The sequence below is a fragment of the Solanum dulcamara genome, chromosome 5 (assembly GCF_947179165.1).
Source record: "Solanum dulcamara chromosome 5, daSolDulc1.2, whole genome shotgun sequence".
Lineage (NCBI taxonomy): Eukaryota > Viridiplantae > Streptophyta > Magnoliopsida > Solanales > Solanaceae > Solanum > Solanum dulcamara.
This window is the reverse complement of record NC_077241.1, coordinates 69,287,551-69,315,058: the sequence shown is the minus strand read 5'-3', so window position 1 is coordinate 69,315,058 and position 27,508 is coordinate 69,287,551. Positions and strand designations below refer to the sequence as shown.

Genomic DNA, 27,508 nt, shown 5'->3' with positions numbered 1-27,508 from the left:
TCGTCAAAGGATTTAGACAGAAAGAAGGTCTTATTTATTTTTATACATACTCACCTGTAACTAGGATTACATCCATCCGGTTGTTAATTGTACTGGTTGTGGTGTATGACCTTGAAATCCATCAAATGGATGTAAAAAGAGCTCTCTTAAATAGAAAATTGAAAAAAGAAATTTACAAGGAACAATCCGAGGGCTTTGTGATCCGTGGTAAAGAAAAAAAAGTGTGCAAAATTGTTAATCACTTTATGGACTAAAACAAGCATCAAACAATGACATGCGAAGTTTGACCAAACCATGTTGGCAAATGAATTTAAGATTAATGAATGTGGTAAATGTGCTCACATTAACGACACTCCAAACAAAATTGTCATTGTTTGTTTATATGTGGATAATATGCTAATAATGAGTAACGACATTGCAAACACAAATGCTACTAAATGTTTGCTTTCTAGTAAGCTCCGTATTCGTCAACCTGCTCATGCTGCTGATGAGGAATATATTGCCAAGTACAATTTGGCTATTAGCAAAATGAAATATCTTAATAAGACATAACCTTTAAACCCTATTGGCTTCAAGCAACAGGCCAATATCCATTGTCCTTATTGCAACGATGCTTACAGAATTGGTGGCAAAGAGTTACAAGTTCATAACTTTTGGCTTTTCTTTCCATTCCATAGATGGTACTTGTATCCAAAGGGCATGCGTTTTCCTCCCATGTACGATCGTGAAGGGACTTCACTTTACGATGAAACACGTAACCAAAGTCACCGAAATGGAACAGTAATCAGTCTTGATTTTTTTGGCGACGAAGTCCAAACAACTCAACTCCCGATGATGAGTAATAACTTAACTTTAATGTACCGTCAAATGGTAACTATGCTCCATGTCCTCAGATGTTCTTTGGCGCGCCTTACGTTCTTGGGAGTAATGTCGAAGCATCGGGAACTATAGAAAACATCCCTCATGGTCCTGTCCACATTTGGACTGGTACAGTGCGAGGTTCAACTTTGCCTAATGGTGCAACGTCCCACGGTGAGAATATAAGTCATTTCTACTCAGCTGGTTTGGACCCGGTTTTCTTTTGCCACCATAGAAATGTGGACCGGATGTGGAGCGAATGGAAAGCAATAGGAGGGAAAAGAAGGGATCTCTCACAAGAAGGTTGGTTGAATTCAGAGTTCTTTTTCTACGATGAAAATGAAAACCCTTACCGTGTGAAAGTCCAAGACTGTTTGGACCTGAAGAAAATGGGGTACGATTACGCACCAATGCCCACCCCGTGGCGTAACTTCAAGCCAATAACAAAGACCACAGCTGGGAAACTGAATACAGGTTCACTTCCGCCAGCTAGAAATGTATTCCTAGTGGCTAAGCTGGACAAAGCCATTTCTTTTTCCATCAATAGGCCAACTTCGTCATGTTAGGATAAAAAATAATTAGGTGTCATACGAAAGCTAGCAAAGCAAACCTCGAAAGACCACGAGTAAGAACACAAACGAAAAATATATCAAAAGAGACACAAACATTTAACGTGGTTCGGTCAACCAATCTACATCCACAAGATAAGATGAATAATCCACTATAAATATGAGAGTACAAAATATCGATAGAAATAACCTCACACAATTCACTTAGAATACAAAGAGGTTCACACAAGGGATAGTGTATCACTTGTATCTCACAATTTCTCCACCCACACAAAACTCTCAAAGTCCCTTAGGAATACATTGTGAATGCTATCATGTTAGAAGGAATGAGCCTCTATTTATAGAGTCATAAACATTTTCCTATAGGAAAAAGGACTAGCCAAAATATGGAGATATTGTGTTTTCCTTTTAGAAAAAGGAAAACCAAATTATATTAAGAAAGTCTATCTTCAATTGTTTGGTCTTCAAAGAACACAACATCATGACTTCTGATAAGCTTCTTATCAATTGGATCATAAAAGAGATATCCAAACTCACCTTGACAATAACCAATGAAGATGCATTGCTTAATTTTAACGTCCAATTTTGATCTCTCATCTTTTGGAACATACACACAAGTTGTTGTAGTTTTCACGAACAGGAGAAAAATGAACAAGATGAGGTGCTAACATTCAACAACATAAAACATGATAATACAGAGTACACAAGGTGTCCACATACTTGTTGGTGCTCAAAATCCCAATTTTCATCGTCACATTCTTGGATTTATGAGCAACGAAAATGGAAATATGCATCTTTTTCATGAACAGTAAATCTTTCATTTTGCTCTTCCATATGTTGTAGTTACTACCATTTAAACACACCATTATGTTCATATTACTCTTCATTAAAAAATTCTTGATAGAAAACCAAAGCTCTGATACCACTTGTTATGACGGAAAGACGCAAATCCAAAAATAGAGAAAATAAATAACATCAAATTTACCGTAGAGAAATCCTTCAAATCAAAGGTAACAACCACGGGATCTTCGAAATCCGAATTACTCCACTATACCAATAAGAGGGTTACAAATATTCTCATAAATGACTACACAACAATTGACAATCAAGGAAAAACAACAGCTATACCAACAAAAGTAATAGGAAGAAAACCACTCAAAACAGAGCTACTGTTTGGAACCTAAACTGGATGTTGCTGACCTTCAAATCTGATCTTCACCATTTAAATCAAACACTAAGATGTTAGGAACACTTAGTAAAAATTTCAGTCCGATCCAATGGTTAATGAATCGACAAACGCAATTTGAAGGTTTCTGATCGGAGAAGCAAAACTGCTGCGGAAAACACCATTTTCTTCTCTCTTCTCTCTTGTTGAAAGCTCTCTCAAAAACCTCTCTTATCTGCCTAATGTCTCTCACACAATACTTTTTTCTAAAGTCAAAACCAACTCCAAATAGAATTATAGTTCCATTTTTTTTAAATAAAATTGAGAATCAAATTAGGAGAATTATTTCAATTCTTTTACAAATAGAAATAAGCAATGTTTGGATGGAATATGGGTCATAGCCCAACATAAGGTTGGATGTGTTCCTGAACGTGGACAATAATGTGAATGCGGACGAGCTTGACAAGGCAGAGTTCGCAGGGAGCTATACTAGCTTGCGACATGTTCACAGAGCAAATGAGACTAATCATATCGCGACAGTTACTTTCTAGCTGGCGATAACTGAACAGTTGGAGAACATTGGTTTGGAAGATGAAGACACTATCGCGGTGACTCTGGTACCAAAGAAAGGTGGTGAAGGTATCTCAATTGAAGGTGTGGAGATCAGTCTTGCGGATTGTTAATTTGAGGGGAGAATTTGTCTCTATTGAATCTGTTGAGATTACACTTTGATGGGATGATGCTCTGTTCCAGTTTCCTTGTTCTGTTTTTTTTTCCTTTCTTTTCCATGTTACTTTTCATGTTGAAATCAGCTCTACGTTTGATTTCCTTTTAGTTGTTACTATATTCAAGAATAAATCAGTTACAGATATGTTTAAAAAATAAAAAAGTATAACTGCAACCTGGAAAATGATTACGAATATCGATTTCTAAAGGGGGAAAGTATTGACACTTATTTTATAGGAAGAACAGGACAAAGTGATGAACGAAGAAATTAGATCTTGTCTTGACACTATAATCCAATTGAGGTATATTTTATTTATTAATTTATGATCTATCTATCAATAATTTGTAATTTAGTCAAAATTTTGGCAAAAAAATATAATATCCAGATTGAAGGTTTTCGTCGGTAGCAGAAATGAAAAAACCAAGCCCAAAAAGAAACATGACAACTTCATAAAATGTCTTTTGACAAAAGATAAGCATTTGAGATCTGTCATAATTAAATCCACCCCTTTTTTTCTCTTACCCTGCATTTTATAATTAATTACAACATACAATGCTCACGCTTGTCTCTTACTTTGGAGATAGTGTTTTTTGAGAGGAAAAGAGGTGTTAGGTGAGTTCTAACGGGTCATTTGTAAGAATAGTATGGTATATTAATTATGGTGAGATTACTTTTTATCCATTATTTGATTTCGTGTATTAAGGCCAGATCTATTTTTACCCATGCTTGTCCATGTATCAATAGCTTAGCTCATTAATTGTTAATACCTTGACATTAGTTATACATAGAGTATTATCATGAATCTCTTCAGAAATATAAATTCAATTATATATACTGTAAAATATTGTCCCCACCTACCACTTCCCGAATAATTTGGTATGAGAGACACTTCTAAGCTTGTTTCAAATGGAGTAATATTTTATTTGGTGCTAACATATTATATAAGGCAAGGTGTAGCCCCCTGAATCTTCATCCAAAAGCTAAAAATGGCAAGTTTGTGCAATAGTAGTAGTACAACTCTCAAAACTCCTTTTACTTCCTCCACTTCTTTAGGTTCCACTCCAAAGCCCTCCCAACTTTTCCTCCATGGAAAACGTAACCAAACTTTCAAAGTCTCATGCAAAGTTTCCAATAATAACGGTGACCAAAATGTTGAAACAAATTCTGTTGATAGGAGAAATGTGCTTCTTGGTTTAGGAGGTCTCTATGGTGTTGCTAATGCTATACCATTAGCTGCATCAGCTGCTCCTACACCACCTCCTGATCTCTCATCTTGTAGTAAAGCCAAGATTAGTGCAACTGAGGAGGTATCATACAGTTGTTGCGCTCCCAGGCCTGATGATTTGAACAAAGTTCCGTATTACAAGTTCCCTTCTATGACTAAGCTCCGTATCCGTCCACCTGCTCATGCTGCTGATGAGGAATATATTGCCAAGTACAATTTGGCTATTAGCAGAATGAAAGATCTTGATAAGACACAACCTTCAAATCCTATTGGATTCAAGCAACAAGCCAATATACATTGTGCTTATTGTAACGGAGCTTATGTAATTGATGGCAAAGTGTTACAAGTTCATAACTCGTGGCTTTTCTTCCCGTTCCATAGATGGTACTTGTACTTCTATGAGAGAATCTTGGGATCTCTCATCGATGATCCAACTTTCGGTTTGCCATATTGGAATTGGGACCACCCAAAGGGCATGCGTTTTCCTCCCATGTTCGATCGTGAAGGGACTTCCCTTTACGACGAAAGGCGTAGTCAGCAAATCCGTAATGGAACCGTAATAGATCTTGGTTCTTTTGGGGACCAAGTTCAAACAACTCAACTCCAGTTGATGAGTAATAACTTAACTCTAATGTACCGTCAATTGGTAACTAATGCTCCATGTCCTCTTTTGTTCTTTGGTGGACCTTATGTTCTTGGGAATAACGTCGAAGCGGCTGGAACCGTTGAAACCATCCCTCACAGTCCTGTCCACATTTGGACTGGCACAAAGCGAGGTTCCATCTTGCCTAATGGTGAAACATCACACGGTGAGGACATGGGTCATTTCTACTCAGCTGGTTTGGATCCTGTTTTCTATTGCCACCACAGCAATGTGGACCGGATGTGGAACGAATGGAAGGCAATTGGAGGGAAAAGAAGGGATATCTCACAGAAAGATTGGTTGAACTCGGAGTTCTTTTTCTATGATGAAAATGGAAACCCATTCCGTGTGAAAGTCCGAGACTCTTTGGACACGAAGAAGATGGGGTACGATTACGCACCAATGCCCACCCCATGGCGTAACTTCAAGCCAAAAACAAAGGCCACAGATGGGAAAGTGAATACAAGTTCACTTTCACCAGCCAGCAAGGTATTCCCACTGGCTAAGCTAGACAAAGCCATTTCGTTTTCCATAAATAGGCCGACTTCGTCAAGGACTCAACAGGAGAAAAATGAACAAGAGGAGATGCTAAAGTTCAACGAGATAAAATATGATAATAGAGAGTATATAAGGTTCGACGTGTTCCTGAATGTTGATAAAAATGTGAATGCAGATGAGCTTGACAAGGCAGAGTTTGCGGGAAGCTATACTAGCTTGCCACATGTTCACAGAGCTGGCGATACTAATCATGTCGCGACTGCTACTCTCCGGCTGGCAATCACTGAACTGCTTGAGGACATTGGCCTGGAAGATGAAGACACTATCGCGGTGACTCTGGTACCAAAGAAAGGTGGAGAAGGTATCTCCATTGGAGGTGCTGAGATCAGTCTTGTGGATTGTTAATTAGTCTTTTTTGAATCTGCTGAGATTATGCTTGAAGCTTATTGATGGATGATGCTCTGTTCCTACTTTGTTATTCTGTTTTCTGTTTGTTTTTTCATGTTGAAATCAGCTTGAAACTTGATTTTCTTGCAGCTGTTATTCACGAATAAATCAATAGTAACTGTTTCTATCTTATTCAAACTTTCTATATAAATTAAGGTACCTATTATGATATGATTATTCAAATTCTTTGAGGTATAATAAGAAATTACTCTAGAAATGAACTTGATAATATCATTTTATAGGTGCTTAAACAGGAAGAAAGAAAATTACTTAAAAGGTCGAAGTTGTTATAAAAATAACTAGCTTGGCAAAATTAAGTAAAATTATTGAAAGAGAGATATTGAGGGAAACAGAACACAAGAGAGAAAGAGAGAAATTGCGTATATATATTTCTGTTTTTCACCGTCTTTCATTGTCAATTCATGGCAATGTATATATAGAAAAATTAGTGTTAGAAGATGATTAGTGGGCTGCCCACTTTTAGTAGGCCCCACTTTAATATTTTATGTAGTAGACATTCCACTTAACACTCCTCCTTGGATATCCACGTGTAATGTGTTTACATAAAAACACTTTACAAGAAATAATATACTAAGTTATTCTGATGTTGTGTCTCGTTAAAATCTTACTAGGAAAAAACCCAGTGGGAAAAGCCTAATGAAGGAAAAAGAGTACACAGATCTGGTAATACGCCTTGATTGTTGTCTCATTAAAAACCTTGCCAGGAAAACCCAGTGGGACAAAACCGTGGTTAAGGGAAAAAGAATGCAGCGCGTATTTACTCCCCCTGATGAAAACTTCATTTGATATTTTGGAGAAGGCGCATTCCAACCTTATGCCTTAACTTCTCAAAAGTTGATATTGGTAGTGCCTTTGTGAATAAATCTGCAAGATTATCACTTGAACGAACTTGTTGTACATCAATTTCACCATTCTTCTGAAGATCATGTGTGAAGAATAATTTTGGTGAAATGTGTTTCGTTCTATCTCCTTTTATGAAGCCACCTTTCAATTGAGCTATGCACGCGACATTGTCTTCGAATATAATTGTAGGTATTTTAACATTATTTTCCAGACCACATCTTTCTTTGATAAACTGTACCATCGATCTCAACCACACACATTCTCTACTTGCTTTATGAATTGCTATTATTTCAGGATGATTTGAAGAAGTAGCAACAATGGACTATTTTGTAGATCGTCATGATATAGCAGTCCCTCTGTGTGTAAACAGATAACTTGTCTGAGATCGAGCTTTATGTTGGTCTGATAAATAACCTGCATCTGCATAACCAATAAGGTATGCACAACCTTTGTTAGTATAAAACAAACACATATCAATAGTACCCTTCAGGTATCGCAAAATATGTTTGATACCGTTCAATGCCTTCGTGTTCGGGATGAACTATATCTTGCTAGCAAATTAACAGAAAATGTTATATTAGGTCTAGTTGCGTTAGCAAGATACATAAGTGCGCCAATAGCACTGAGATATGGTACTTCACGACCAAGAATTTCTTCACCCTCTTCTAGAGGTCGAAATTGATCTTTTTCCACTTCAAGTGATCGAACAACCATTGGAGTACTTAATGGATGTGCTTTGTCCATGTAAAATCTTTTTAAGATTTTCTCCGTTTAGCCAGATTGATGAACAAAAACTCCGTCTGCTAAATGTTCAATCTGCAGACCTAGACAAAGTTTTGTCTTTCCAAGATCTTTCATTTTAAATTCTTTCTTTAGATATTCAATTGCCCTTTAGACCTCTTCAGGGGTTCCAATGAGATTTATGTCATCAACATAAACGGCGAGTATAACAAACTCTGATTCCGTTTCCTTAATAAAAACACATGGACAAATAACATCATTAATATAGCCTTCATTTATTAAGTACTCACTTAGGCGATTATACCACATACGCCCTGATTGTTTCAGACCATATAATGATCTTTGTAATTTTATTGAGTATACTTCTCAAGACTTTTTACATGCTTCAGGCAATTTTAATTCTTCTCGGATTTTCATGTAAATTTCATTATCAAGTGAACTATAAAGGTAAGCTGTAACCACATCCATTAGGTGTATTTCAAGATTTTTATGTACAGCTAAACTGATGAGATATTAAAATGTTATTCCATCCATAACCGGTGAATATGTTTCTTCATAGTTGACTCCGGGTCTTTGAGAGTATCCTTGTGCAACAAGGCGTGCCTTATATCTTACAATTTCATTTCTCTCATTTCATTTTCTAACAAAAACCCATTTATAGCCAACTGGTTTTACACCTACAAGGGTTTGGACTATAGGTCCAAAAACCTCACGTTTAGCAAGTGAGTCTAATTCTGATTGAATTGCCTTTTGCCATTCTGGCCAATCACATCTTCGTCGACATTCTTCGACGATTTAGGCTCAAGACTTTCACTATCTTGCATGAGGTTAAGTGCAACATTATATGCAAAAACATTATCAACCGTGATTTTAGATCGATCTAATTTTATCTCATCACTGAAAGAACTTATTGAAAGTTCTTCATTCACTTGAGTCTCGGGTTCACTGATTTCTTCAGGAAAATCAGGTTTACTCAAATCTTGACCTTCTTTAGGAGGTTCTATTGTAGTATCATCTTTATTATTTCTCATGCTTCTCTTTCTAGGATTTTTATCCTTTGAACCCAATGGTCTACCACGTTTTTGGCGTGTTTGGGATTTAGAAGCTATGATACTTGTAAATGGTCCTTTTGGGACATCAATCCGGATAGGTACATTCACTGCAGGGATATGTGACTTAGTTATCCGTTTCAAATCAGTAAATGTATCTGGCATTTGATTTGCTATTTTCTGCAAGTGGATGATCTTCTGGACTTCTTGTTCACATGTGCGGGTACGTGGATCAAAATGTGATAGTGATAAAACTTTCCACCCAATTTCTTTGTCTTTTTCGGGTTCCTTTTTCTCTCCCTCTAATGGCGGGAAAATTATTTCATCAAACCGACAATCTGCAAATCGAGCAGTGAATAAATCTCCAGTCAACGGTTCAAGGTATCGAATAATGGAGGGTGAGTCAAACCCAACATATATGCCCAACCTTCGTTGAGGGCCTATTTTTGTACGTTGTGGTGGTGCTACAGGCACGTATACCGCACAACCAAAAATTCTTAAATGGGCTATATTTGGTTCAGAACCAAATACTAATTATGACGGAGAATATTTATTATAATGTGTCGGTCTGAGACGTACAAGTGCTGCTGCATGTAAGATAGCATGACCCAAACAGTAATTGACAATTTTGTTTTTATTAGTAAAGGTCTTGCTATCAATTGTAGGCGCATTATAAATGACTCAGCAAGACCATTTTGAGTATGAACATGAGCAAAAGGATGTTCAATTTTTATCCCAATTGATAAGCAATAATCATTAAAAGCTTGGGATGTAAATTCTCCAGCATTATCAAGGCGAATGACCTTAATTGGATAATCTGAGAATTGCGCCCTTAATCTTATTATTTGTGCTAACAACTTTGCAAACGCCAGGTTGCGAGATGATAATAAGCACACATAAGACCATCTACATGATGCATCTATTAGGACCATAAAATATCTAAACAATCCACTAGGTGGATGAATAGGTCCACATATATCTCCATGTATACGCTCTAAAAAGGCAGGAGATTCGATGCCAACCTTCAGGGTCGATGGTCTGGCAATTAATTTGCCTTGATACCAAGCAACACATGAAAATTCATCATTTGTAAGAATCTTTTGAATCTTTAACGGATGTCCAATTGAATTTTCAAGAATTTGTCTCATCATTATTGATCCAGGATGACCTATTCGATCATGTCATAGCACAAATGTATTTGGATCAGTAAACTTCTGGTTTACAATCATATATGCTTCAATTGCACTAATTTTTGCATAATATAGGCCAGATGACAGAGATGGTAATTTTTCTAAAATATATTTCTAGCCTGAGACACTCTTGGTTATACCAAGATATTCAATATTTATTTCATTTAGTGTTTCAACATGATATCCATTTCTGCGGATATCTTTAAAACTTAACAAGTTTCTTGGGGATTTAGAAGAAAATATTGCATCTTCTATAACAATTTTTGTTCCCTTAGGCAGAATTATAGTAGCTCTTCCGGAGCCTTCTATCATTTTTGAATTACCAGAAATTGTAGTAACATTAACTTCTTTTTTTTTTAAGTAAATTGAAAAAATATTTCTCGTCTTTAAATATAGCATGGGTTGTTCCACTATCAATTACACAAATATCCTCGTGATTTATCATTGATCCAAATAAGATTTGAGGCATTTCCATATTTTCTTCACAAAGAAAGAAAGTAAATATTATAATTAATACATAATTTATTATACAAAATTTTATTTTAATACATGGATCTAGAAAAATACAAACATAATATTTAATACATACAACAACAAAGAGAATTGTTTAAATATTATCGGGCTTATCAACATTCATATTTACTTCTAAAAAATTAAAGAAATCGGCTACATCCAAATGCATGGGCTCAATATTATCTTTAGAGATAAAATTTGTCTCTGGATTATTATCTGCCCTTTTCAGAAATGCCTGATATAGCTGAACAAGACGCTTTGATGACCGACAAATTCGCGACCAGTGCCCCACACCTCCACGTCTATGACATATTATTTCTGAATTATTCTTCGGTAAAGCTTCTGGCTTTTTACCCTGCCTTTTACATTGCTGATTATTTCTCGGTGTCAGCCGAGCATCATGATTAAAATTTCTTCTTTGACTACGACCACGACTGGGACTATGGCCTCTTTCTCGTTGGTTAGAATTTGCCTGATTCACTTCAGGGAGTGACAAAGAACCAACGGGCCGACTATCATGATTTTTCATTAATAATTCATTATGGCGTTCAGCAATAAGTAAGTGAGATAATAATTCAGAATATTTTGTAAAGCCTTTTTCGCGATATTGCTGCTGCAGGAGCATATTCGCGGGTAGAAATGTGGAGTATATTTTTTCAAGTTTATCTTGTTCCGTGATTTCATCTCCGCATAAAGTTAACTGAGCTATAATTCGAAATAAAGCAGAATTATATTCAGTTATATTTTTAAAGTCCATTAGTCTCAGATTTAACCAGTCATGACGTGCTTGTGGAAGCATGACCAACTTCAGGTGGTCATACCGTTCTTTTAAATTTTTCCACAATTTCAAGGGATCTTTTAATGTAAGATATTGTAATTTAAGACCTTCGTCAAGATGGTGGCGGAGGAAAATCATAGCTTTTGCACGGTCTTGACTAGATGCCTGGTTATCATCTTTGATGGTGTCTGCCAGACCCATCAATTCAAGATGAATTTCGGCATCTAGTGCCCATGAGGAGTAGTATTTTCCAGAAATATCAAGAGCAGTAAATTCAATTTTGGAAATATTTGTCATTTTATAAAAATAAAATTAAATAAAACTCTTACCACTTTTGTTATCTTGAAAAATTAGCCGGAGCCTCGTGCTGATAACGTGTTATAAAAATAACTAGCTTGGCAAAATTAAGTAAAATTATTGAAAGAGAGATATTGAGGGAAACAGAACACACGAGAGAAAGAGAGGAATTGCGTATATGTATTTCTGTTCTTCACCGTCTTTCATTGCCAATCCATGGTAATGTATATATAGAAAAATTAGTGTTAGAAGATGATTAGTGGGCTGTCCATTTTTAGTGGATCCCACTTTAATATATTATGTAGTGGACATTCCACTTAATATGTGGACATTCCACTTAACAGAAGTCACATTCTTTCCACTGAAAAAAGGGAATTAATTGCTATCTTTAAAATGATAACAAAGAAAGATTTCTAAGCGGGACACAACACTTTATATGTCCCTTTTTCTTTTTTATGACAACAAAACTTACTCCTATATAATAACTCACAGATTATATAGGAGAGGTAACACATACTAGGCAAACTTGGTGAAATGAGCTCAACTTAGAAGACAAATCTCTTACTTTCGCTGGCAAGGGATTTCGAATGTGAAATATCTCATGTGGAAGTTCCAAGCCCAAACCATTAAGTCACTCTAAAGGGTTAATCTCTTGACTTAGAGTTTGTTTGAACATGTTTGGATGGATTTATGTATTTATGACTTATTATAAATATTTATTTTTATTATTTTGACTTAAAAACAGGCTTAAAAATACTTTGTTTCATCTTATCAAAATGTTAAACATGTTGAGTAGCCATTTAGAGTATTTTTCTACTTGCTCAACTCAAGCAAGGGAATGGTAAAAAAGTTTTTACCTAATATTTTTTCATGAATAAGGTGATATTACTTTTATTGAATATAAATTAATATTTACATTCTCGAAATAGTAGGGGTTAATAAAATAAAAAAAATATTCATCTTAAAAAGATATGATTTTTACATTTTTGAGAATGCTTTAAAAGGGAGTGTTACTAGTACACATGTGGTTAGCATGTTATCGTTTTGATATGATTTGATAATTTTTTGCTCCAACATGTTACCATAGAAAGAAAAGAGAAACAACCTCTTTTCGCTAAATAGCTAAGTTATAGGGATAAATTTTATATAAAACTCTTAACTTTTAAGCAAAAATAGGGAACAAGATTAGGAAGAATAACATGTGGATTTAGAGAGGAATAGTTACCTTAAAATAATGTAGCATACATGTTACAATAATAACATATATATTTGTATTGAATAGTTACTCCACTATAGTAGATCTAAACAATTACTATTTAATTCAAAGAAAAGGAACTAAACAACTACTATTTATTCTAAGAAAATGTGCCATTTCCGACAAGAATTACTATATTAATTATTAAAGAAAGCAAGTAGACTTGTACTTCCTCTCTCTCAATTTATCTGATAGTTTTTATTTTTCGAGAGTTAAATAATTTAAATAAAATTTATATATTTTTAAATCACGTAAAAAATACTATAATTCATAATTATTGACAATTCAAAATATTTATTTTACGATCTAAAATAAATTTATTTAACTTTCAAAATTCAAAAAATATCACATAAATTAAGACAGATGAAATACTATTTACCAGTAAATAACAGCTACTAATGAAATATATATCAAATAATTATACCACTTGTCGACAATAAGTACATCAAAACAATTATTTCAAGAAATGGTGCGATTTCTGAAAAGAATTTAAAGTATTATTAAAGAAAGCAAGTATACTTATTATATATCAGTATTATTAAAGAAAGCAAGTAGACTTATATATCAGTAACATGTTTCTCATTCAATTAAACAATAGGATCGAGAAGATGACAGCTAATTTTAGAATATTTAAAGTATTAGCTTGACTAGTGGATATTGAATTCTTAAAAGTAGTCAAAATGGAGTAGGAATACTAGTAGTAGAACAAGTCCAAAAATATTACAAGACCAAAAGAAATCTTCTAGAGGAGAACTTTGGCAAAACATGGAGATCAAGATGTGTTGTAGTGAAGAGTTAGGCTGGATCATAACGCTACTAAAGTAATGGCTTGAAGCTCCAATTTTTATCTTTTTACTATATAGATATTGTTAAAAACATCTCATGTATTGTTAAATTTTAAAAGAATTTTCTGGGTAGAAAATATAATAATTTTTTACCTATTTAATGTGGATGTTGTGATAATTGAGAAATGAAATAGGTTTAGGTAATTTATATTATCTAACTTGTAAGATTATCTTAGGTATGTTATTGTCATTCAATTTATATGTGGCAACTAGGCCAAAAAATCAAGGTCTCATTACGAAGTTTGGCTTTAGACCACTAATCTTATTGAGACGGATCTACAAACCTCACTCATAAGATTACACTAAATATGTTATTATCATTCAATTTATATATGTCAACTAGATAAGAAAAATAAAGATCTCATTATGGAGTTTGACTTTAGGCCCAAAGAAGTGTTTTGGAATTTATAAGGTGTTGGTGAACGGTTATACATCTATGGATTGAGTGTATAAATACGCAGCTCTTTCAATAGCTCTGGCATGATATTTAGGCAAAAGGTTAATGTTAATACTAACTTTGTTAAAGTGTGGCACAATGATATGTCCTTTTTAACTTGGAGAGCTGTTGTATTAATAGACTCCCTACTTTTTAACTTGGAGTGGTTGAAGGTTAAACAAAATGAGTTGCACAAAAAACAACATTAGCCATAGCTAAGACCAAAGATGATATTATATCGCTGGATTCATGGTTTATACTTCCCCTTAAAATATGCTAATTCTACATCAAATTCGGAGTAATTAGTCAACTACAAAAGTAACAAATTAAGTGACTTTGTTTGACTTGCCACAATAAATAAATAAATAAAAATTGAAACTTGTGATCTAAAAAAACAAGTCATACATGTTTGTGGGGTTAAATCATCTTACAACAACAACAACAATCCAGTGAAATCCCACATCGTGGGTCTGGGGAGGGTAGAGTGTACGCAGACCTGACTCCTACCAATGTAGGACGGCTGTTTCCGAAAGACCCTCGGCTCAATAAAAGCATAGAAAAAGGTCAGACAAGATTATTAAAGTAAATAAGTAGATGACGAAAACGGTCCAAACAATAGTATAATCAAAGCACAAAACAACAATAGATATTATTATTAGATAATAACATAACATAACATAACATAATAACATAACATAATAACATAAATAACATACATCAGATTACAAGGAATCATAGTGCGTTAATACACCTACGAATAAAGGTGAATAAAACCACTAAGTACTAGCCTTCTACCCTAATGTGTGTCCTCCACACCCTCCTATCTAGGGTCATGTCCTCGGTAAGTCGTAAATGCGCCATGTCCTGTCTGATCACCTCTCCCCAATATTTCTTCGGCCTACCCCTACCTCTTCTGAAATCATCCCTGGCCAACCTCTCACATCTCCGCACTGGTGCATCTGGGACTCTCCTCTTCACATGTCCAAACCATCTCAGTCGCGTTTCCCGCATCTTGTCTTCCACTTAAAGTGAAATGAACATTTGAAAATCAAATTATTACTAACTATAGAAATGTATCATTCTTTTTTAGACTGATTTAAAAGGAAAGAATGTTATATAAATTGGGACAAAAGAAAAAAAAAAAGAGTACTAATTAACCTAGTTTATATCGGATTGTTTATAACTAAAGACTCCTGGATATGATGTTTATACTAAGTCATATCATATAATTATATGTATTGAAATTAGAATATACATCAATTAAGCTTAATCTATATTTATATATTAATTAAAGCATGAAGAGCATCCCGATAATCTACATCTATCGATGTCGAATTCGCCTTGCTCCCTGTGTATCCTAAAAATTATTGTGTTTACCGTAGTTAAGTCCAAAATCAAATCCCCATATTTTCAACTTTTCCCAGCGCCAGTGGGTTTTGGCTTGCATATAGCTCCAATGGCACCACATTGAAGCTTGGCTTCCATGCCCAATTAAAATCAAATAAATAAATTAAAACGGAGGGAGTAGTGTTCGAGTAATGTTCATGAGGCACCCTTCAATCAACTCCACTTTGCTGAGAGTTTGATTCTCCAATCGAAGAAACCCTGGTTCCTTCCCTTGCCCCATTCCTACTCATGCAATCCAGAGACAAAGTCCATGGCTATCTCATCCCACTTCCACTGTGGTATCTGAACTGGCTATAAGGGTCCTGCTGGTCTCTGCTCAGCCTTAACCGAGAGTATACAATTGAAAATATCAGGTGCATGAATGTTCGATTGTGAGACTTCATGCTAAGCATTTTAACAAACTTGGATTTGAGGGAAACCGTAAAAACAGAAACATCAGAAGATTCATCAAAACCTTTAAAAAAAATAGAAGACATTAAAAAACTACACTATACACCAAAAATAGTAGAAGTTGCACCTCAAAAAGCTGCACCAAACTATAGAAAATAGACCAAAACTACTCGAAAATTTAAGGGGACTTCACTATCTTTGTTAATTTCAAAACAAAAAACACTGAAGGACTAAGTAGTGTTGCTGAACAGTAGAGAAGTTTCACAAGGTATGACAAAAGCCTAGCACATTAGCCATTATTAGCCCCTTAGCAACCAAAAGACGAAGTTCTCAATCATACTGAACCTCTTCTAATATGTTAGGCATACATAAAGCTCAACAATGTACCCTCCATCTATAAATCAGATGTATGGAAATTGGCGTCGGGGTTGAGAAAATTACAGAGACAAATGCAGCTGCAATAGCTACACAATACGTAGTGAGCTACATTAACAAGGAATTATTTGTCTTCGGACTTATCCCCCCTTGTGTCAAGGTTGTCCTCCAACTATGCTCATCCTACCCTCAACCTGTCATTTAAACACACTAGCAACAAGTCATCTTGCCCCACTTGCGCGTGGGATTACACTGGGTTTGTTGTTGTTGTGACAACAACACATCTCTGTAGTGAGCTGGTTTCCATCTACCGCCTTCAAATACAGGATGAGATCAAGAGAAAACAATAAGCTCAGTTTTTGTTTTCAACTCTTCTTCCTGCTTACTTATAAGCTCTGTAGTAGTTTACACCCTTTCCAACTCCATGTTGTGTTTGTCTAATTGGTCCTTCAACTCCTTCCTCCATTCTTGGATCAGTCTCTCCTGCTTACTCATAAGCTCAGTTTTTGTTTTCAACTCCTCTTCCATTTTTGCAATCTCCTGTTCATATTAATTGGAATCCACAATACTCCATTAGCAATGCCAAAAATTAGTGGGGAAAACTGGTAATCCTCTAAGAACTCGTATCATCAAAATTTTATCTTTTCTATTATTTTATTTTCTTTTTGGATAATATCATCAGTGTTGCCATAACTTACCTTTCTAACCATATCTGGCTTGGACGGCAGGTCCTCACGTTGCAACCCAATCAAATAAAGTTGAAGCTTTTTAGCTGCTTCCATGAAATCTCTCGCATGCCTCTCAACATCAACTGAGGAACAAAAAAATTGTAACTCATTCAGAAAAAAAGGAGGAAAAAGATGAAAATTACTACACATGAACAAGCATGAATTAGCACAACAAATAAAATAATACGGAAAAAGAGAAACAAACACAAGCCTAAATTGAAAAGGAAAAAATCCAAACTTTATTCCGGCATAGGTATTAGGGAACCATCAGAACCTGAAAGTGTCACTATTTCTACAGGACATTCCCTGGAATTTCATCAAATTCAGTTCAAGATGAAAAAATCAAAGGCAACTGAATGAAGTTTTTGATGAACAGATACAATAAGATAATAAGAACTAAGGGGAAACTGTAATCTGCTTAATCGATCTAAGAATCGCTCAAATTATTGTTGTATTAAGCTTATGAGTCATATGATGAAACTCCAGAAACGATTAATAGAGTGTAGACTCAGGTAAATTACAAAGGTAACAAAGAGCCATTTTTGCTAAAAGTTGGGATTAAGGCTTAGTTGTTACTATAACACTTTTATTAGGTATTGTGTTTGCAAAGATTCTTTAGTTTGGTAGGAGATTTGTATATCAGTGTAAAGCCAAGTGTGAGATATAAAGAGCCTCTAGTTTTCTTTTAACCGAGAAAAAAGGTAACAATGTATAGAACCTCCAGTTTTAAAATATTAAGTTGTCTTCTAAGACACATTATTGAGTATTGGGATGGTATGGACCGAGTAGATCGGAGCATACATGGAATACTCATAGACAATCAAAAAAATATTCATACAGCCAACCCAAACTAATTTGAGATTGAGGTATAATTGACTGATTGATTGATTGACTAAGAAGCTTCTGAAAATTGAAATACTCAAAGACCCCGTATCACGAAATCAGAAATCCAACTCCAACAAGGCAAAAGCTTCATTGGATCAGTGCTAGTGGGGCTTTACCGGTATTGAAATGGATAATGGAGCAAGACCTCAAGTTTAAAGCAAAATATTCTCAGATAGTTTTAGATCATCAAATAGCTAAATTTTCTAAAAGTGCTAAAGGTTAAAGCAGAGGACCCAAAGTAAATTTTGACAGCCGAAAAGCAAACAAAAGTAAGAGTGTAGGAGTAACAATCATGTTACATTGCATTCTTTTGGCTGGTGTATTATAACTAATATCATCCTTCAAAGATCCTTAGTAGATATAATTTTACTTGTTCAAGCAAAAGACAGGTTATAATGAGCCAAAAATTACTCACTCTGATGATAAGGATGGGCTGAACGGTCTATTGCCTGGAGCTCTCGTGCAGGCAAGCAGGGAAGCAAAGCAGCCTCTAATGCCATCACACAAGAAATCATGTCATCTTTTGAAGCAGGAGATTGCATTTGTGATTCAGGAGTTTGCTGTTGATCAACAGGATGTCTCTCAGCCATGTGTTTTCAAGCAAATGTAGAACCACAACAAACCTCACTTCAAAGGTCAGCTGGAGAGAAAATGTTGGCAAATTCATCACAACAATTAGTAAAAGAAACAAGGGAACAACCACTTCAATGACAATGTAAAGATATGGCATGTGGGTCTAACTCAATCCCAAAAGCTGGGGAAGATTTTCCAAGTACACCCGTTCATTCTCCAACCAATGTGGGATTTTAAATTTGACTAATTCTCGAATTTATATCCAATATAGGAAAACCATTTTCTAATGGGATTTTCAACATTTCAGAATTGTACAAAAACTACAATATGTTGCAATTATTTTCCATTTCAAATTACAACTAAACATCAATTTAAAACACTGACATGAAAATACAAAAATACACAGGGAAGAAGGTTTACAATTCACGCACAATAAGGTATGTGGGTGTTTTTACCTCCTTGAGATGCAATTTAAAATCAGATGCTACGAAATTCAACTCAAGAATCGTAAAATGGAGACACTTCAACTGGGATGTGCAATAATTTGAGCTGGGTTTATTTAGGGTTTAAAGGGGGAAGATAATGAAGAAAAATGGGTGACTTTGTCATTCGGGTTTTATATGATGGGCTCACAAGATCTACCAAGCCCAATACAGACAGCCCATCTTGGGGTACACAAGCCTGCCAAAAATAGTAGGGATATTTTCAAGTTTTTGCACGAATTGCCCCTATTTCTAGTGATCTTTTATTTTTGTCCTCCAATATAATGGTCTTTAATATTTGCCTTGTACGAAAGTAGCATTATCTATGATCTAATTTTGCATTTTGCTAGACATTAATTTAGAGAATTTTTATCTTGTTCAATATAAGTTGTATTATTTAATTTACAAGGTATACGTTTAGAAGGATTGAGTTATGAGGCATAAGTTTAAGAGTTTCAGTAGGAACTAAATTATTCCTAGTAAGGCATAATTTATGGATTATGAACTTCTTAAAGCATATCGTTTTGAAACTAAACTTATGTTTCTATAACTTGCGAGTGAACTGAATTTATGTCAATTAAGCATCATAACTTGTGTTACTATAATACAAAAATATAAGCTTTTATCATGTTTTTTTTTAAAACAAAAATCAAAGATATTTTCAATCACTTTATTGTTACTACCACTAAAAAAGAAAAAAACAAAGATCACAAATTAAAGGGCAGCCCGGTGCACTTAAGTTCCCGCTATGCGCAGGATCCGGGGAAGGGCCCGACCACAAGGGTCTGTTGTACGCAGCCTTACCTTGCATTTCTGCCAGAGGCTGTTTCCAAAGCTTGAACCCATGACCTCCTGATCACATGGCAGCAACTTTACCAGTTACTCCAAGGCTCCCATTCAAAGATCACAAATTGAGAGAGGGAATTAAATAGAATTCTAAAATAGGGACATTTGCACTGATGACCAGGATATTTTTCCAATATATCCAAACAGTTCCTTTGCAAGTGTGTAAAGGTGTCAAAAGGATTGGTCAAAATGTATTTAGGTGAATGAGTGGGTTATAATCTAATCAATTTAAAGTAAGATTGCATTAAGATAGTTCGGCTAAATTACACTAAAGCAGAATTTGTAGAATTTTAAAATGAAATAGATAAGAAATGACAAATTTGCCCTTGGTCGTCCCAAACTTGGCTCTTCTATATAATAGAAAAATAAAAATACCGTCATATTACGTATACACTACATAACTATTTGTATATCATATATACATGTTTATATACTATTTATACAATATCAATACATATTTGTACACTAGTTATACAATATCGATACGTTGCATATACACTAAATAAATATTTATACATCATATATACATATTGATACATGAAAATAAATTACAAGGAAAATGTTTTGGAAGAAAAGGGGGAAAGATTTTTTGTTTAAAAAAAAAACAGCAATAGAAAAAACAACAAAACAAGTTCTGAAATAAAAAAGAACAAAAAACAAAAATCAGTCTTGGGCCAAACTGAGCTTTGTTGAGTCCATAGCCCTTTTTGACTATTTTTTTATGCACGGTGTTCTCCGATTTAGCCACAGTTCTTGTGTAGCTAAATTCGCGTTTTAACTATTTTTTATGTAAAAAATATGATTATATATATTATAAATTAATTATTTTATTATATATATATATATATGAAATTATCTCTAAATTAAAGCCAGCTAAATAACAAGTTGTTATAAATATATTGTATTATAAATGTTTATTCAGTATTCTTACAACTTACTGAATAAGAATGTTGACTTTGTCATTCGGGTCTTGTGTCATGGGCTCACAAAGTGTACCAAGCTCAATACAGACAGCCCATCTTGGGGTACAAATGGCAAATCTGGTAAATAATAGTGGTAGTTTCAAGTTTTTGCACGAATTGCTCTTATTTTGGGGTAATTTTTTATTTTTTACCTTTAAATATAATGGTCTTTAATATTTGTCGTCCTTAGCTATGACTTGATTTCGTTAGATATAGGAATAATCTTTTTTAGCTAATTTGAGATGGAGCTTGTTGTTTATCTAACAATTTTAATTGAAACAAAAAATAAAAAAATGATAAACTTGACCCATTTGAATATCAAATATCCAGACGAAAGTATAAATCTTCTTTTTCATTCAACAACTTGTTTGGTTGTTACTTGACTAACGGACTAAAACTTAAGTTTAAAACTTAAAACGTGACTCAAGTTTGGTTGTTACTTGACAAGCTGAACTAATTTTTAAACATAAAATAGAGGACTAAAACTTTTCACTTTACAAAGGAATATAAGATTTTTTTTGTTTGTTTTTTAGCTAACTGGAGCATTTTTGTTTAAAGAGAAAACTATTACATAGTATTACTGAGAAAAAAGTAACGTAACAATAGGTCAATAGGACTAAAAGCTTAAAACTAGTAATATCTTAAGGAATAGATTTGTGAAACTGTCAATCCACCCGCCCCTCACAAGATTTTCAAAAAATTGCTTCAACCCGCCCAGCCCCGACTCGCATGAGGTGAAACCTGCCCCACACCCACTCCATTCCGTTGTCATTCCTAAACCATTCGATTCTTTTGTTTTTGTGTAAGTCTATCAAATGATTTCGTTAGACGGTTAGTGTATAGTCGAGAGTTGCCACATTTCATGTGGGAAAGGCACGGGATTAGCCTCTCCTCCTTACTGATATACTCATACTAGAAATCACATATTTTCTTTTATTATTAAGTGTTTATTACTTTATGAGTTGAAAACCAAAAGGTTCACTTTTTGAACTTTAACAAACCAAAAAGGACTCTCTAAAAACACATATCAAAATAGACAGGCGCCCATAATGGGCGAACTATGACTAACTGATTTAACTCCATATGTTGTTATTTGTTGCCCCAAAATCCAAAAAAAAATACACAAATTATAAAGGTAGTTTGCCTACAAATGAGCGAACTACAATTATTTTTATTAACTTCTCATCTGAAGCTATATCATGTCTCAATTTAAATGTATTGTGAAGTCTTTTTTGATACATAAAATCATGAATTTTTGCAATAATACAAATATAAAAAAATTGATAATTTTTTTCATAAAATAAATTTTACTATTCATTTGCTTACGGTCAATAATAAAAAACTATTGAGGTCGACGGGGACAACGATTACTCTTATGACCATTTTCCCTATATAAAATACATCGTTGTGTCATGCAATCTGGAGCAATATCCATTTTATTTATATGAAGCCTAGTACTGTTGATTTCAAAAATTCTCAAATATTAAATATTTGCAATTAAATAAATTAATTGAAGAATATGGCCTCTATGACTCATCGCGCAAAAATATGTCGGTGTAAGTATGCTTGTAATTCTTTAAACCGTAATACTGACACAACTCTTTGGCTGAATTCCAAATGCATTGATGATTTTCAAAGTGTAAGACATGTCATCTCAATAGATGGCACCAATCAATGCCATAAAAGATTTTGTGATATGCGTGACATTCAGCCTAAGAGTTAAGTCAGTAAGGACCACAATTCAAAGAATCATAAGCAGAAATTACAACAACATATTTTTTTTATTGGGCGATGAATCATGTTGGCCACTTTTTCGATTCAATTATTGGTCACCTACTTTAGTCAATTTAATTGTAAATACTAAACGTTGTAGAGATAAAATAGACATTGCTCTCGATCGCATGACACAATAATATAGTGTATGTTGGGAAACTGATTATAAAAGGAATTGTTGTCCCCGTCAATTTTAGTAGTTTTTTATTATTGAGTGTAAGCAAATAAATAGTAAAAATTATTTTTTTAAAAAAAATTCTCAATTTGTTTTATACTTTTATTATTGAAAAAAAGTTATGATTTTATGTTTCAAGAAAACTTCACAATGCACTTAGAATTGAGACATGATATAACTTCAGATGAGGAGTTAATAAAAAGAATTGTAGTTCGCCCATATGTGGGCGACTACCTTTATAATTTGTGTAATATTTTTTTTGAATTTTGGGGCAACAAACGGCAATAGATAGGGTTAGATCAATTAGTAATAATATTCACCCATAAATGAGCAAACTATCCGTTTTGGTATGTATTTTTAATTTGTGTCCCTTTTGATCTTCAACTCATTACTATGTGTTGCTCTAATTGTGTTGTATCTTTTTACCCCTCTTATTTCCTTATAATTGTGCTTTAAATTCCTCTTTTCTTTTAAATCGTGACTTTATCAAAATCAGCTTCTTCACAATATAAAAATAAAAACAAAATCTAGTTGCATCTTACCCTTTTCCTATCTCATTTCTTGAAAATGCACCGACTAAGTTGTTGTTTGTTTGTGTCTTCCTCCATACTTCTACTTTTGTACGAGTGGTTAGGATTTTTTCTTTCTTTCTTTTTTAGCGACTTTTGCCTTTTTGAGAACTATAGAAAATAAAAAAGGTGTGAATATTCATTGTTATTGTAACGACCCATTAGGTCGTTTTGAGTACTAGGGCCTTTTTATTTTATAAAAGACTCATCCCGTAAATTTTTAATTGAGTATTTTGGACTATTCAATAACTATGCTTATGTAGTTGAGGGGTGAATTTAAATAACTAATTAAATTAATGGGTTAAAGTGGTAATTTATTTAATACCCTATACCACTTATCCATATTTATTAAATTAGAGTTAGTAGGTTTATAATTGTTAACACCACAAAACGTTGCTGCAGCCGTGAGTACTCCTCTACGGAGAAAGGAAAAATTGTTTCAGGTATCTCATTCTTTAAGGAAATTATTGACTTTGAATGTATTGTTTTGTCACTATGAAATTATTCTTATGTAGGGAAATTAGGACAAGTGTGCACAGATAGTAATTGCCTGTTGAAAATTTAAGAATCAAGGATTATATGCTTAGTTGCAGGGGTATACCTCATTATCATTAATTATTTAATTATTGTTTGAGTGGTGGACAAATTAGTTAATGACTATCATTAACTAGTGATGACAGTGACACTTGAAGAATGAAATTATTAGAAATTATACATTATCATAGATGAATCTTTAGATTTGCAGAAAGTTAAAAGGTACAGAATGTTGCTGCATAGTTAAGGTATTGAGCATATGGTCCGATTAAGAGAAATTCTCGCGGTTTAGCATATTATGCTCTAAAATTTGGTATAATGAGATATGTAATTAAATATTAAGGTATCATATTATATGAATATCATTTGATTAATGTTATTAGGGGAATTAAGACTTAACCCTAGGCTTGAGTTTTAGAAAATGGATTATAAATTTGGGTGAGTTGTTGGGTCTAGGTTAAACATATATATAGTATGTATGTCTACGGATTAGTTTACTTATAAATATTATATATTTGATAGATTGAAAGTGGTCGGAGGCATTGAAGAAAGGAAAGACATTGGTGGATTAACTTGTTTTACTTCGGATCTTCAATTGAGGTAGGTTATGGTTTTATTCTATATCATAGATAGACTCTTAATAGTGATTGATATTCATTGAGTAATGTGTGAAATTTACTACGCATTTAATTGTTGTGGTTTGAATGGTTGATATGTTGTTATGATTGGTCTGAAATCCCGAGGCCATGAAATCCATAACCTTGAACTTGCCCTATCAAAAATGGTGCCTTGAATAAAGAAGGCTTGATGAAATATTGTTAATGAAATGGAATGTAATCATGAAGAATGATAAATTAATTATATTTGGATCGGGTGTCACGTTCCGACACGGTATATTTGGATCGGGTGTCACGTTCCGACACGGTATATTTGGATCGGGTGTCACGTTCCGACACAGTATATTTGGATCGGGTGTCACGTTCCGACACAGTATATTTGGATCGGGTGTCACGTTCCGACACGGTATATTTGGATCGGGTGTCACGTTCCGGCACGGTAATATTAAAGGAAAATAAATTAAAATGACATAATACTACCCAATCTCCAATAACTCATTTTCCAAAAGGGTATGATATGGAGGCTTGAGTCCTCATGTGTGATCTTAATATTGTTGATTGGTTATGAAATGGTTCATTGTGTTGTCACTTGATCTTGATCTTGTTGGTTGACACCTGTTAAGTGTTACAGTTGATTTCCCGCTATTACTTATTGCATATTGATTCTTATTTTGAGTCGGCCGATGATACCTACTCAGTACATGTTGTCCTGTACTGACCCCTACTTGTATCTTTCTTTGTTTTATTTTGTGGAGTGCAGCGAGTGTTCCACAGATTTCGACTCGATCTCAGCTCTAGTCCGTCTCAAGTTCATCGGTTTTAAGGGTGAGCTATCCTTCTAGCTCGTGATGGATTCTCTTAGTCATGACATGATGTCCTTAGTGTTCTGACATGAACTATGTCACTTATTTTATATTAGTGTTTGACATTCTAGACTTAGTATTTAGAATTATATGTCCTTGATGTGATGACTTTCAGGTTTTGGGAAAAACGTATTTATTTAAGCTTCCACATTATTGTTATATTTATTAGTTGGGGTTTGTATCGTTGGTTCTCCCACCCAAGAGGTTAAGTGTGGGTGCCACTCACGGCCCATTTTGGGTCGTGACAAACTTGGTATCAGAGCTTTAGGTTCATTGATCTCATCACACAAGGACAGGTCTAGTAGAGTCTTGCGGAACGGTACGGGGACGCCTTTACTTTTCTTCGAGAGGCTACAGGACTTTAGGAAAACTCCATTCCTTCTTTCTTTCGTGCTATTACTTGAATCCAATTGGTATCTAGGTGATACAAATTGGTATCTGGCCTTCTTCACTTTATTTTCGCAAATGTTCAGAACTAAAACAATAGCATCGCCTGAGCCAACCATTAGGGTTGTAGTTAGAGGGGGTTAGTGACGAGAGATCATGGTAGAGGTCACACGAGAAAGCCCACCAAGGACAACGATTAGGCAGCTAGGAAACGTCTTCTGACTTCTTCATAGAGAAGTACATCCCCCGGACCTAGAGGGACAAGAGGGGAGATGAGTTCCAAAATATAGAGCAAGAAAAGATATTCGTTGTAGCCTGTGAGATCAGGTTTCGTGCCTTATCCAAATATGCAACTTTGCTACAGTCCAGAAGAGCGGATTTTGCCACTTTGTGATAGGATTGTGGTCAGAATTTCTATTGCAGTTTCATAGATTGAGTGTATATCAAAAAGGGTCAGGTTATGACTACTATAATGATATCGATGCTTACTTGGTTAGATTATGGATTGTGTTACCTGTGCTAGTGACCTGACCTATGAAAGAATGTATATCGCTTGGGATAGAGATAGAATAGGTCGAATTTGATAATGTTTTGTAGATATTCAATGAGTAAGAAGGTGCGGATCATTTGAGGTACGGTCTTCTCGATAGGTATAATGGTTCTAGGGGTATATCTTAGATACGATTAATGCCTTTAGGTATTTGAGTATATTTCAAACATTCTAAATAAGGATCTGTGACTTTATCGTAAGCTCTGAGAGAGTGGATCGATATAGGAACGACAAGATTATGGTTACAGGAAAACCCAACAAGTAAACTTGGGTAAAGGCAATCGAAGATTTTAGTAAGAACATGCATATAAAATTGGGTTAGACCTTTGGAAGTGGTTGATTTTGTGATAGGGGTGGAGGGGGTGAAGCCAGATAGCTTCGCAACAGAGCCCATGGTTATGCTTTCCCCGGGAGGTCAGAGGTATAGACAGTCGATGCTATTATCACATGTACTCTTTTGGTCTGCGATAACTTGGCTTTCGTATTATTTGATCCTGGATCCACATTTTCTTATGTATCTTCCGCATTTGCTGATGGACTCGATTTACATTGTGACTTACTTAACATGTCTATTCGTGTTTCTACTACTGATGGTAAGTCTGTGCTAGTTGAGAAAGTGTATAGGTCTTGCCTTGTGACTTTTGTGGAGAGCAGAACTTATGTAGATTTGATTATTCTTGAGATGGTTGACTTTGATGTGATCTTGGGTATGACTTGGCTCTCTCCAAATTTTGCTATCTTAGATTGCAATGCTAAGACTATGACATTAGCTAAGCCTGGGATGGATCAATTGGTATGGGAAGGTGACTATCTTCCCGCTCCAAGACAGATTATCTCTTTTCTTCATGCTAAGAGGTTGGTAAGTAAGGGTTGTTTAGTCTTCCTAGCACATCTCAGGGATGACAGTTCTGGAGTGCCATCGATTGAGTCTATTTCGATAGTGCACGAGTTTATGGATGTTTTCCCCACAGACTTACCTGGTATGCCACCTGATAGGGATATAGATTTTTGTATCGACTTGGAGCCCGGCACTCACCCTATTTCCATTCCACCTTATAGAATGGCCCCGGCTGAGTTGAGGGAGTTGAAGGCCCAACTTCAGGAGTTGTTGGGTAAAGGATTTATTAGATCGAGTGCCTCTCCTTGGGGTGCTCCAGTTTTATTTGTGAAGAAGAAGGATGGTAGCCTTCGTATGTGCATAGACTACAGGCAGCTGAACAAAGTAACTATTAAAAATAGGTATCTTCTTCCTCGCATTGATGACTTATTCGATCAGTTGGAGGGTGCTTGTG

General features: G+C 34.8%; 2 protein-coding genes and 1 pseudogene across 2 annotated transcripts; 2 read left to right on the top strand and 1 right to left on the bottom strand.

Moving 5' to 3' along the window:
- Window positions 1–402: 402 nt before the first annotated feature.
- Window positions 403–3,275, top strand: LOC129890702 (polyphenol oxidase D, chloroplastic-like; annotated as a pseudogene).
- A 974-nt stretch (window positions 3,276–4,249) lies between these two features.
- On the top strand, window positions 4,250–6,265 carry LOC129889513 (polyphenol oxidase B, chloroplastic-like). Its single transcript, XM_055964832.1, has one exon. The coding sequence runs from the start codon at window positions 4,306–4,308 to the stop codon at window positions 6,088–6,090; it is 1,785 nt and encodes a 594-aa protein (XP_055820807.1). The 5' UTR covers window positions 4,250–4,305; the 3' UTR covers window positions 6,091–6,265.
- Window positions 6,266–16,166: 9,901 nt separating this feature from the next.
- Window positions 16,167–19,124, bottom strand: LOC129888429 (mediator of RNA polymerase II transcription subunit 28). Its single transcript, XM_055963405.1, has 4 exons — window positions 18,914–19,124; window positions 18,301–18,525; window positions 16,971–17,083; window positions 16,167–16,812 (listed from the first exon to the last, which is right to left on the bottom strand). Exons 2-4 carry the CDS (start codon window positions 18,473–18,475, stop codon window positions 16,678–16,680), a joined length of 423 nt encoding a protein of 140 aa, XP_055819380.1. The 5' UTR covers window positions 18,476–18,525; window positions 18,914–19,124; the 3' UTR covers window positions 16,167–16,677.
- Window positions 19,125–27,508: the final 8,384 nt, after the last annotated feature.

Bases quoted from the DNA above. Each gene is read 5' to 3' on its own strand.
- LOC129889513 (XM_055964832.1), top strand. From the start codon at position 4,306: ATGGCAAGTTTGTGCAATAGTAGTAGTACAACTCTCAAAACTCCTTTT.
- LOC129888429 (XM_055963405.1), bottom strand. From the start codon at position 18,475: ATGGCTGAGAGACATCCTGTTGATCAACAGCAAACTCCTGAATCACAA. The intron at 17,084-18,300 runs GTGAGTAATTTT...TTTGTTCCTCAG, and splicing joins AGCCCATCCTTATCATCAGA to TTGATGTTGAGAGGCATGCG. The intron at 16,813-16,970 runs GTAAGTTATGGC...TAATATGAACAG, and splicing joins AGCCAGATATGGTTAGAAAG to GAGATTGCAAAAATGGAAGA.